Here is a 12,500-nt window from a genome sequence, read left to right as displayed (position 1 = left end):
ACGTCTCCTTCGCCACTAGGGGTGATGACGCCCTAGGCCACTATTACTCAACCCACAAGCTAGCACACAAGGCCCTCCCTTGTCCCCTCTTGGGCAAATCAGTTCATGGTTCTATACTCCTGCTTCCTGTTTACAAACCGATGCTTTAACAGGAAGTACCCATGATGCGCTCTGTAGAGAAATGCTCCATCGAAGTGGAGGCTATGCTGCAGGACTGCTTTGTTAGCGCTGACTGGAATATGTTCTGCGACTCTGCCGATGGCATCGACGAGCTAATCCCCATCGTTGCCGGCTTCATCAGGAAATGCATCGCCGACGTTGTCCCCACAGTGAAGGTTTGCTGCTTCCCCAATCAAAAGTACATACACCATTTAGACCGACTGCATTCAGCCACGGGCCAATTTCTTGAGAGGATGGTCGGGGGGCTGGAACATAATAACAAGTCATTTGTGGACTGCAAGAAGCCTAAACAGATATATTATTTGACTGAAACATAATCATTTCGAACCTTGCATACATTTGTATACAATCACGTCTCCATGTGTGGGAATACTGGGGAACAGATTCCCAACATTAAAATCACTTGGAGCTGATTTCCTGTTTTTTACAATCTTATGTCCAACAATAAAAACAAAACTAATTGCTCAACTTGGGAGCCCAAATGAAACCATCGGGCTTGCCAGTTGGGGAACCCTGATTCACACAAGTCAGTGTAGACCGATCCAGCTTTGAGGACCAGCTCATGAGCTAAATCATCAGCAGATTTTAATTTGGAATGAAAAAGTAATGTGTTTATGCAACATGTGAGTGCATTGACTCGTTCTCTAATCAAACCGAATCGCACCGACTCGTTTCAAACTAAAACGTATCATATCCCATGTAGCCTCAAAGGGAAATATGCATATCCCTAATTGCTACACTAGCAGTGTTCTCTGTATGCTCCTCACGGCTGTTTTTCTTCAGGTATGAACCAGTTCAACCAGATGGGGATGCAGTCTATGGGCCAGAGGTCCACCCCTCCTCTCCCCCTCACACCCATCAACCAGGTCAGTGTGCTCATCAAGGCTTTACATGCACTTAATGTGCATAAGCTTTTCTTTTGAAAATAAACCATTATACCCAAATATAAAAGTTTGAGTCTTCAATAGATCTTATAGACCTATTCCATTGCAAGAGGAACCATAGGTCATAGCACTAATGTATACATTGATGCCACATACAGTGTAATCCCTAGTATCCAAAGTGTCAAAGGACTAATATAAGTTCTATTCTAAACCATGTCTGTTGTCTCCTGCAGATGGGCATGGGGAACCCCAGGATGGGCCAGCCCAACGTGGGCCAGAACCAGTACCTTCCCCAGGGACAGTTCCCAGGCTCCAGCCCAGGACCAGGCCTCGGCACGGGGCAGCCCGGCATGGCACAGCCTGGTATGAACCAGCAAGGCAACCAGGGAGGCATGGCACAGGTGAGAGAGGTGGAAGTATGTGATCTATGTCGATGGACAGATTGGGTACGCAAAAAGTATTGGTGCTTGACCAAACGAGGGCTTCAATGCTGTTTGTTTTAATTAGGGTTATAAACTACCCAAAGTTTACCAAAGTTGCTTGAGTTTTGTCATTTTTGTAATTGCCCAGTCCAATGGGATTTAACAGTTTTTTTTAAAATAAAATTATTTCCACACTCCGTTTGGAATAATACTGTGACATTGTGAAAATTATAATGCCCTTTTAGTGTAAGAGCTCTAGAAGAGCTAGTTTTCAGTTTACCTATCCCAGACACTCCTAGCTAAATTCTTGCTTGAGAAATTGCTCTTTGCTAAGCTATTTTAATTTATTTAACCATTGTTTTCAATTAAAAATCACATTAAGGTATTTAATTGTTACCCAGAAATGATTTATTAATGAAAGGATGTTATCAACAATGACATACTTTCCAATGAACTCAGCAACTCTTCCAACTATTAACTTTTTTTCACAACTGCCACCAATTTGGTTTCAAAACATTTACAACACATATTGACAGGGTCAAATGTGTGTAAACAATATAAAGGATATTTCATGCTGAAATCCTCATTTCGTAACACCAACTGGTTCTATATAGGATGTTTTACAGCTTTGTCATTTTTTATTTATATTACAATCGTCTTAATTTATGATTTTATATATTTTACATTATAAATACTTATGGAAAGTTTCAAATTCCTGTAGTTTACTGGTGAACTTCGGAAGTTGCAACCATAGTTTTTAATTGAATCATATTAACTAAACCAACTAAATGTAATCACTAATACGTTCCCACACATCTGTATATGCACCAGTCAAACCCTCCTGCCTACACTAGTGTGTCCTCATGTAGAGGTTTATTGGAGGATGTCCCTGTTGAACATGGTTTATGTTAACCTCTGAATAATGTATGAATGCTAAATGCCTCATCTGTTCTCTCCGTTTCCCTCTCTCTCCCTACAGACTCCAATGCCCATTCCTTCCCCTCTCCCCGCCAACAGCCCTCTAGCCGGGCCCGGTTCGGTCGGAGGGGGTAGCGGTGTCCCCTCGGTGGGGCCCATGGGTCCCCAGAGTGTGGGTGGAGGCCCCTCGTCCAACAACCCCCAGCAGCCCAACTCAATAACCCACCTCTCGGCCATGCGCCAGAGCTCGCCCTCCCCCGCCCGCAGCATCACCCCTACACCCCACCAAACACCACCCAGGCTAGCAGGCTCACAGACCCCCCAGCCCCACACCCCTAACCCGCCCCAGCTGCCCCCCCCAGGCCCCCAGCAGCAGCTAGGGCCCGGCAGCCAGGGGCCAGGCTCCAATAAGCCCATGCAGCAGGGAATGGGAGCAGGGGCCACCACGCCATCTCACCCTGGTCACCCCTCCACAACACCCAACCCCCATGGAGCCCAGCTCCCTCGCACGCCTCGCACTCCGGTGAGATTAATTGACTTGATTTATTCGATCATTTAGAAAAAAAACATACTGCTATAATCGTCCATTTTCAACACATGGTATAAATAGGACATTGGTTTACAGAAGTGATCACAACATTGACTCCACCATGATACATACAGCTGCAAAATGGAACAGTTAATGGTCAATGTAGTAAACAATTATTTAGGAATTTCCTCTGACCTCTCGCCTGACTCTCTCCTTCACTGTAACACCCATGGGGGTTGTTGTTGCATTCTCTTGTAGTATCAATCTTTTTCTAACTTTTAGCTTTTGCTCTCTCTCGATCCCTCCTCACAGATGTCCCAGAAGGGTGGCTTCCAGTCCCAGGACTGTCAGGCTCTGACCCCAGCGTCAGTCAGCAGTGTGGACACGGCCTCCCAGCAGGCCTCCCAGTCGGACGCCTCGGCCTCCGTGGACCCAAAGGCGGAGGTCAAGCAGCAGCAGGACGAGGAGGACGACTGGGAGGAAGGCTGCTCCAAGGGGGGGAAGCTATCCAACATCAAGACGGAGAACAAACCCATCAAAATGGAGGGGGTGAAGAAAGAGGAGTGTGGAAGCCAAGGGGGCAAAGGTGTTCCCATGGAAACGTCATCGTCGGGGGTTAAGAGTGAGGAAAGGGTGAAGATGGAAGACCGGAAACCGGAGGTGAAGAAGGAGCCGAAAGAGGAGGAGAAGGGATCAGATTCCCCTGGTATTCCGTCTGGTGCCCAGAGCAAGAAGAAGAGTAAGGACTGCTTTATTCTGTTGATGATTCTGTGACGGCATATATACTATGTACAAGTTATACGTCTCTATACACTATCTGTGGTTATGTTCTTGCGGAGTTATAGTCGGTTTCTGAATCCAACTTCAACCCTAACCTCTCTACCCCTTCCCCTCTTCTCCTCCCACCTATCTCAGTCTTCAAGCCAGAGGAGCTGCGCCAGGCCTTGATGCCTACCCTGGAGTCTCTGTATCGCCAGGACCCAGAGTCTCTGCCCTTCAGACAGCCTGTGGACCCTCATCTACTGGGCATACCTGTATGTACTGTATATTCACACCGTTTTAGTCTGGTTTTAATGTTCTATTAAAAAGATATGTACTTTTTACACACAAAATTTCCCACTTTTCAAATAATAAAGGAAACTTGACTTGACCATACCCCTCTCCAGGACTACTTTGACATAGTGAAGACCCCCATGGACCTGTCCACTATAAAGCGTAAGCTGGACACTGGCCAGTACCAGGAACCCTGGCAGTACGTGGATGACATCTGGGTCATGTTGAACAACGCCTGGCTGTACAACCGCAAGACGTCCCGCGTCTACAAGTACTGCTCCAAGCTGGCCGAGGTGTTCGAGGCTGAGATAGACCCCGTCATGGTCAGCCTGGGCTACTGCTGCGGCAGGAAGGTGAGATGGGTGTGTGTGTGTGTGTGTGTGTGTGTCCGGTTGGTATTCAGCTGTGTGTGTGTGACATATAGTTCCCAGCTAGATGTGGTTATTGCATTGCTAGTTTCACATCCAAAACGAGGGGTGGTTAATTTCAGCGTTGGCATAACATCGCTATATTACATTTCAACACTTAATATTGAACATAAACTTGCAGCTATTTATGACTTTGCTAAGCGGTCCACAGGGATGACCGGAGTGACTCCTTTTTATGAAAATGAGAGAAGTGGTGTGGATGTCAGGGTTAAGCCCCTCAGAAGGACCATAAGGCCGGACAGCTGTTGTCATGTACTAAGAGCCTGAAGGGCCATGTGACCCAGGGCTGGCACATTCCTTTGGCCTAACCAAATTGCCTCCATGAAAACAGATTGTTTTTGGCTGGTGAAGAAGCTCTAGATACTGATACAGTGATCGTCTTTGTGTCATAATCATGAATTGGGCCCAGAGTTTTCCCTGGTTGGATGGTCTGGAACAACTCCTGGCACTACTGAACATAAAGATGCTTTATTGTATGATTTTTAATTCGTAATCTTTGTTCATTGTCCTTCCCCCTGTCTTTGTTTCTTTGTTAGTACCGTTGTTATTTTATGTGAATCACTTTGTTACCTGTATTGAAAAGCACTATACAAATAACTTGGGGATTAAAGAATTGTTGATTTATCATCTAACTTTCTCTCTTTCCTGCATTTTTTTCCCTCCCTTCAGTTGGAGTTCTCTCCCCAGACGTTGTGCTGCTATGGGAAGCAGCTGTGCACTATTCCCCGGGACGCTGCCTACTTCAGCTACCAGAACAGGTAGAGAGGGAGCCGAGTGTGTGTGTCTCTCTCTCTCACACACACACACACACACACACACCCATACACATGGTGATAAATGTCATAATGACTGTATGTTGAATTTTGTGTTTCTCTGGGAGTAAATGGTTTGCCACGTTTTTCCCCATTTTAATATCCATGTGCTTTACGCAATTACATTTTAAGTCGGTCCTTTTTTACTGCCTTTCTGGACATTTCTTCAAACTTCAATTTCTAACAAAAGCTGTAGGCTGTGATCAGGTACGAATATGTACATAGATAAGAAAGGACCCACTTTAAAATGAACTCTATAATAGAACTATTGTCTGTGTCGCTGTTCATCTGTTCAGTATCTGCATTGACCCAGGCTTCCCCTCCAGTTGATTCTGTCACTGCTGTATATGTAGCTGTGATGGTTTTGCTCATCTTCTCCTGCCCAAAACGCTAATCTGTGCTTTGCCTTGGCCTTCTGCTCTGTTGTCCTGGATGTTGTCTTGTTCTCTCCTCACCATTCAAATCATTCCTCCATCCAACCCTTTCTGCCCTTTCCCTGTGTCGTCAATGCTTGTGACTTCTGCATTGGCTTGCTTTTGTCTGGTCCAATCATGCGCCTCCAAACCCCATCTATCCCTCCCCCTTTTCCTTCCATCCTGAATCATGATTGGCTGTTCTGACGACGACGCCTGCCCTGCCTGCTCTGCGCTCGTCCTGTCTCCTGTGTGCCTGCGTGCTTGCTCCCACCCTGTCATGCCTTGATTGGTGGCTGCCTCTCCGTGCCTTCTCTGTGATTGGCTGTGCTGTTGGGGAACGGTGTAGTTCACCAAAATTTGGGCTTCTTGCTGGCAGGTACCACTTCTGTGAGAAGTGCTTCAACGAAATCCAGGGGGACAACGTGTCCCTGGGAGACGACCCCTCCCAGCCTCCGACGTGAGTAGAACGTTACCATCCACTAGCCTTCCCTCAACTTTTCTTTTGGTTTAACGTAAACTTTATTCTATACTTTTATCTATAGGCTTTTATTTGACTCCTCATATGCTAAGCTTCTCCCTCATATCAGCTTTAAAGTACCTCCATTTGTGGTTATTGTGAATGTCTTCCTTACATGTCTGTGGTATTCTCTCTCCTACAGTAGTTGATTTGGTTTTATTGTACATCTCTACTGTCGCAGTTATTGTTTGTCTCACCTCGTAGACTGTGGTTTTCCTCTATTGGCCTACATCTGTTCTGCAGCACCTCTTCAGTAAATCAAAATTGCAAAATTGCATATTTGAAAATCAGGCCAAATAAGTCTTAAACTTGATATGAAATGTTGGATGAGAGCCCTGCCAGAGAATCCAATGCTTTCACCTGATTGTCATTTGGAGTTTGGAGTTTATGAAGCTGTATTTTATTGGTTGGTTAGACTGTGGTTCATCCACCTTACCCTTTCAACATTTTTTTTTCATGAGGCATTTTAACTGGGGGTGGCCTGGTTGCTATTGTTGCGGTATGTGTGTTACATTTCTTCTTTCTAATTTCAGTTCCATCGGTAAAGATCAGTTTGAGAAGAAGAAGAATGACACACTGGATCCTGAATTGTAAGTCCACCGTTGGAAGTGTATCTTGTTGAGTAATTACATTTAGTTGTGGCGACGTAAGCAGTCTGATTTATTTCTCTCCTCTCGTTCCTCTCTGCAGACTTGTGGAATGTATGGACTGCGGACGTAAGATGCACCAGATCTGTGTCCTGCACAACGACACTATCTGGCCGTTAGGGTAAGTCTGTCTGCATGCCTTGTTCCCTGTAACGAGAAGAGAGGAAGCAGTTAGTCTTATTAGAAGGTTCTGGCATCTCTACTGACGCTAATTAACTTTTTCACCCACCAGTTTTAATTGTGATGGCTGCTTAAAGAAGTTGAATAAGACGCGGAGAGAGAACAAGTATGCTGCCAAAAGTAAGTACCGATGTCTTTTTTTCCCCTTCTTTTTAACCCTAAATATTACTTACCCGTCATCATTTGAGGTAGTTCCTCCCTCCTTTACCTAGCTTATCTCCCTCTCTCCAGGGTTGCCCCACACTAAGCTGGGCTGTTATTTGGAGACTAGAGTGAATGACTACCTGAAGCGTCAGAGCCACCCTGAGTCGGGTGACGTCACCATCCGAGTGGTCCACGTCTCAGACAAGGTGGTGGAGGTCAAACCAGGCATGAAGTCCAGGTAAGGGACAGGCACCACTGGGGGAATAGTGAGCGTGTTTCCCTGAAGTAGAACAGGAGAAAGGGATAAGAGGCAGAACGAGTGGGGTTAATGTAGTAATTTGTTGAATCCCAAATCAACCCCTAGATGCTACCCCTAGGCACTGTAAATCTGAGAGGATTGGATCACCTTTTTTTAATCTCAGAATTTGAGAGGGGTTTTTTTCCGTTTCAGAATTGCAAGGTAGAAAGAGTTTGAGACCAGAGCATGGTAGATGGAGAAGCAGTATGATGAAAGATGGTGAATATATAAATATATTGGTATGCAGGGTTTGGGAGTAACTGATTACATGTAATCTGATTACCAAAACTAACTGTAGTTAGTTACGTTACCAATCAAAAATATTGTAGTCACTTTGGATACTTTTGGAGAAACTAGATTTCTACTTCTTGGATTACTTTTACATTCAGAAAGGATGTTTGTGGAAAAAAATACGTTATGTCACCTTTGAGAAAACAATGACATTCAATTTAGCATTGGAAAAAAGGTGCAAATTTAAATGTCCAGTGCAGTCAAAAATGTGATTTTCTTGTTTTTATATATTTCCACACTATGAGATTTGAATAATACGGTCAAATTGTAAAATTATAAATAGCCTTTTTGTAAAAGTGTTGTTTTGAAAAGAGCCTGAAATGTCAGCCTTTTGTGGTGGGATGGCGTTTTGGCCTGCCTGGTGACATCACCAGGTGGTACATTGGTTAATAGAGCAATAAGAAAGAGTTCCAAACCTCTCTGCCAATATCTAGTTTTCAGTTTTCCCCTCCCAACTTGGACCACTCAGACAGTCCTAGCTAAATTCTTGCTGCAGTAATTGCTCTTTCTAAGAAGTACATTTTGGTACTTAATTGTTACCTAGAGATGATTTAATATTGAGAACAGTTGCATTGGACTTAAGTTTGTTTCACTTGAGCAAGTCTGACCACAAGTCAGAGACCACTATGATGACACACCAAATGCGTTTGATGGATCCTTTTTGTCTTCTAATGCCTCTTAAGGGGAAAGTAATTGAAAAGTAAGTGAAAGTAATCAATTACATTACTGAGTTTGGGTAACCCAAAAGTTACGTTACTGATAATTATGCATAGGTACTGTAACTAGAAACTAACGGATTACATTTAGAAAGTAACCTACCAAACCTGTTAGTATGCATGCATGCTGTCATTCTAGCATCAGACGTCTCTTGTCTCTCTCCAGGTTTGTGGACACTGGGGAGATGTGTGAGTCATTCCCATACAGAACGAAAGCCCTGTTTGCGTTTGAGGACATCGATGGAGCTGATGTCTGCTTCTTCGGCATGCATGTACAGGAGTACGGCTCGGACTGCCCTCCTCCCAATCAGAGGTGATAGTTATTGGAAGGGTACATTTTCTCAACTCCGTGGGGAGCAGTTTTATGTTAATGTTAAGGACTGGACCTCATCCTTGCTCTCTCCCGCCCTCTCTCTCTCCTCTCTCCATCTCTCCCCTCTCCATCTCTCCCCAGGCGCGTGTACATCTCGTACCTGGACAGTGTTCACTTCTTCCAGCCTCGTTCTCTGAGGACGGGCGTCTACCATGAGATTCTCATTGGCTATCTGGAGTATGTCAAGAAGCTGGGGTACACGACGGGTCACATCTGGGCGTGCCCACCTAGTGAAGGGGACGACTACATCTTCCACTGTCACCCTATGGACCAGAAGATCCCCAAGCCCAAGAGGCTTCAGGAGTGGTATAGGAAGATGCTGGACAAGGCTGTGGCAGAGCGTATTGTGCATGACTTCAAGGTAAAGAGGCTTGAGGGGTCCTTGCGGGGTCAAAGTTAGAATTTTATTAAATTGTCTTCTTCGGCAAGTGGAGGGTTGAGCACACAAGGACAGTCATGGATTGGCCTCTGAGAAGCTCCATTTTATCACCGTTCATGTTGTGACAACTTGAAGTGGTGTTACTCATTTGTTTCATAAAGCAGGACGAGTGGCGTGTTAAATCTGCGTTTAATATATTTCTGTCCCTCGCTCAGGACATCTTCAAGCAGGCCACGGAGGACCGTCTGACAAGTGCCAAGGAGCTGCCGTACTTTGAGGGGGACTTCTGGCCCAACGTGCTGGAGGAGAGCATCAAGGAGCTGGAGCAGGAGGAGGAGGAGAGGAAGAGAGAGGAAAACAGCACTTCCAACGAGAGCATAGATGTAAGTGGGATGGACATTTACCACAAGGTACATTGCAGTGTGTTCATATGGATCTTTGGGTTTGTTTTGATGTGATTTCATTTGATCTCTTTCAATCAGTGTGATAATTTGATTATGTTTTTATGTTTCACTTAATACAAAATGTTGAATAGATTTTTGTATGAATTGCATTTCTACATTGGTTGTAAAAAAAAAAAAAAAAAAAATGGTTACTACTGTGGTGTGTGTAATTCACCTCCAGGCCACGAAGGGCGACAGCAAGAACGCCAAGAAGAAGAACACCAAGAAGACTTCTAAGAATAAGAGCAGCATGAGCCGAGCCAATAAGAAGAAGCCAGGCTTGCCCAACGTGTCCAATGACCTCTCTCAGAAACTCTACGCCAGCATGGAGAAGCACAAAGAGGTAGAAGGGAGTGACTGTTGCGTGTTTTTATTGTATTTCTGAACCTAAGTTGCGAAAATTATGTAGTAAATCAGCCTCGCTTGGAGTAAATTGGTGAGAATCAGGTTTAAGATCTGAACGAGTCACTTTCACAACCTAAACACTTTCCACTAAGACCGTTGTAGTCGCGATTTCCTATAAAAAGCTAATGGCACAGGAGAGAACCAAAATTGTTTTCCAAACATTAACTCTTTTCGGGTGAAGTTCCCATTTATTGAGCATACAAAAGATAAATGGTTTAGTTCCAATACAAATATTTGCATAGAAAAGGCGTAGAGGTGAAATCTATGAGCATGTTCTGTGATATGGTAAGACCTGTATGCCCTCTCTCACCTGTGCTAACCTTTCATGTGCTATCTATATACAGTTGAAGTCGGAAGTTTGGAGTCATTAACTCGTTTTTCAACCACTCCACAAATGTCTTGTTAACTAACTATAGTTTTGGCAAGTCGATTAGGATATCTACTTTGTGCATGACACAAGTCATTTTTTGTTTACAAACAGATTATTTCACTTATAATTCACTGTATCACAATTCCAGTGGGTCAGAAGTTTACATACGCTAAGTTGACTGTGCCTTTAAACAGCTTGGAAAATTCTAGAAAATTGTCATGGCTTTAGAAGCTTCTGATAGGCTAATTGACATAATTTGAGTCAATTGGAGGTGTACCTGTGGATGTATTTAATGGACTACCTTCAAACTCAGTGCCTCTTTGCTTGACATCATGGGAAAATCAGAAGAAATCAGCCAAGACCTCAGAAAAAAAAACGTAGACCTCCACAAGTCTGGTTCATCCTTGGGAGCAATTTCCAAACGCCATGTTCATCTGTACAAACAATAGTACGCAAGTATAAATACTATGGGACCATGCAGCCGTCATACCGCTCAGGAAGGAGACGTGTTCTGTCTCCTGGAGATTAATGTACTTTGGTGCAAATCAATCCCAGAACCTCAGCAAAGGACCTTGTGAAGATGCTGGAAGAAACGGGTACAAAAGTATCTATATCCACAGTAAAACAAGGCCTATTTCAACATAACCTGAAAGGCCGTTCAGCAAGGAAGAAGCCACTGCTCCAAAACAGCGGGGACAAAGATCGTACTTTTTGGAGAAATGTCCTTTGGTCTGATTAAACAAAAATAGAACTGTTTGGCCATAATGACCATCATTATGTTTGGAGGAAAAAGGGGGAGGCTTGCAAGCCGAAGAACAACATCCCAACAGTGAAGCACGGGTTGGCAGCATAATGTGGTAGGGGTGCTTTGCTGCAGGAGGGACTGGTGCACTTCACAAAATAAATGGCGTCATGAGGCAGGAAAATGATGTTGCTTCAAAATATCCACATCTCAAGACATCAGTCAGGAAGTTAAAGCTTGGTCGCAGATGGGTCTTCCAAATGGACAATGACCCCAAGCATACTTCCAAACTTGTGGCAAAATGGCTAAGGGACAACAATGTCAAGATATTGGAGAGGCCATCACAAAGCCCTGACCTCAGTCCTATAGAAAATTTGTGGGCAGAACTGAAAAAGCGTGTGCGAGCAAGGAAGCCTACAAACCTGACTCCGTTACACCAGCTCTGTCAGGAGGAACGGGCCAAAATTCACCCAACTTATTGTGGGAAGCCTGTAAACTTCTGACCCACTGGGAATGTGATGAAAGAAATAAAATATGAAATCAACCATTCTCTCTACTATTATTCTGACATTTCACATTCTTCAAATAAAGTGGTGAACCTTACTGACCTAAGACGAGGCAATTTTACTAGGATTAAATGTCAGGAATTTTGAAAAACTGAGTTTAAATGTAATTGGCTAAGGTGTATGTAAACATCCGACTTCAACTGTACATGTGACCCATGACCCCAACATATAGTGCCCTCTATTGTACAATCAAGTTAAAATGACCCTTGACAGACAACAAAATAAAACCGGTCTAAATGTCTTCTCCATTAACTCTGTTCTGCTCTCTCCTCGCCAGGTATTCTTTGTGATCCGTCTGATAGCGGCACCTATGTCCAACACGCTGGGCCCCATCACGGACCCCGACGGCCTAATGGCCTGCGACCTGATGGACGGGCGCGACGCCTTTCTCACCCTGGCCCGCGACAAACACCTGGAGTTCAGCTCGCTGCGCAGGTCCAAGTGGAGCTCCATGTGCATGCTGGTGGAGCTCCACAACCAGAGCCAGGACCGCTTCGTTTACACCTGCAATGAGTGCAAGGGCCACGTGGAGACACGCTACCACTGCACCGTCTGCGAGGTGAGGGTTAGGGTTCAGGTTAGAGGGGTGGAGGAAGAGGAGAGGAAGGGTAGAGCTGGGACGATAAACAGAAAATTAAACACCAACATTGCCTTCCTCTTACGACACAATTTTGTTTGTCTGTAATTTTCAATGATTAGGCTACACAATGTTCCTGCTTGTACTTTTTTAGGGGGTTACTAAAACCACTGTTTGGTCAACAGTACTGTGGATTATCCTGATTCCTTG

At 44.5% G+C, this 12,500-nt stretch overlaps 1 protein-coding gene across 1 annotated transcript in view; it reads left to right on the top strand.

Annotated features, from left to right (window-relative positions):
* Positions 1 to 12,500, top strand: part of LOC110498762 (histone acetyltransferase p300) — a 51,645-nt gene that overhangs the window by 32,421 nt on the left and 6,724 nt on the right. The window contains exons 12-28 of the mRNA XM_036955543.1: positions 964 to 1,046; positions 1,298 to 1,465; positions 2,466 to 2,927; positions 3,246 to 3,672; positions 3,849 to 3,967; positions 4,100 to 4,339; positions 5,084 to 5,172; positions 6,019 to 6,099; positions 6,693 to 6,749; positions 6,850 to 6,927; positions 7,039 to 7,106; positions 7,218 to 7,368; positions 8,602 to 8,748; positions 8,890 to 9,169; positions 9,403 to 9,570; positions 9,812 to 9,973; positions 11,991 to 12,272. Coding sequence (XP_036811438.1) covers positions 964 to 1,046; positions 1,298 to 1,465; positions 2,466 to 2,927; positions 3,246 to 3,672; positions 3,849 to 3,967; positions 4,100 to 4,339; positions 5,084 to 5,172; positions 6,019 to 6,099; positions 6,693 to 6,749; positions 6,850 to 6,927; positions 7,039 to 7,106; positions 7,218 to 7,368; positions 8,602 to 8,748; positions 8,890 to 9,169; positions 9,403 to 9,570; positions 9,812 to 9,973; positions 11,991 to 12,272 — 3,062 coding nt within the window. The remainder of the gene's footprint in view (positions 1 to 963; positions 1,047 to 1,297; positions 1,466 to 2,465; positions 2,928 to 3,245; positions 3,673 to 3,848; positions 3,968 to 4,099; positions 4,340 to 5,083; positions 5,173 to 6,018; positions 6,100 to 6,692; positions 6,750 to 6,849; positions 6,928 to 7,038; positions 7,107 to 7,217; positions 7,369 to 8,601; positions 8,749 to 8,889; positions 9,170 to 9,402; positions 9,571 to 9,811; positions 9,974 to 11,990; positions 12,273 to 12,500) is intronic.

This window comes from Oncorhynchus mykiss, chromosome 20 (assembly GCF_013265735.2).
Source record: "Oncorhynchus mykiss isolate Arlee chromosome 20, USDA_OmykA_1.1, whole genome shotgun sequence".
Classification (NCBI taxonomy): Eukaryota; Metazoa; Chordata; class Actinopteri; order Salmoniformes; family Salmonidae; genus Oncorhynchus; species Oncorhynchus mykiss.
The sequence above is the reverse complement of the archived record's forward strand: the minus strand, read 5'-3'. Positions and strand labels throughout refer to the sequence as shown.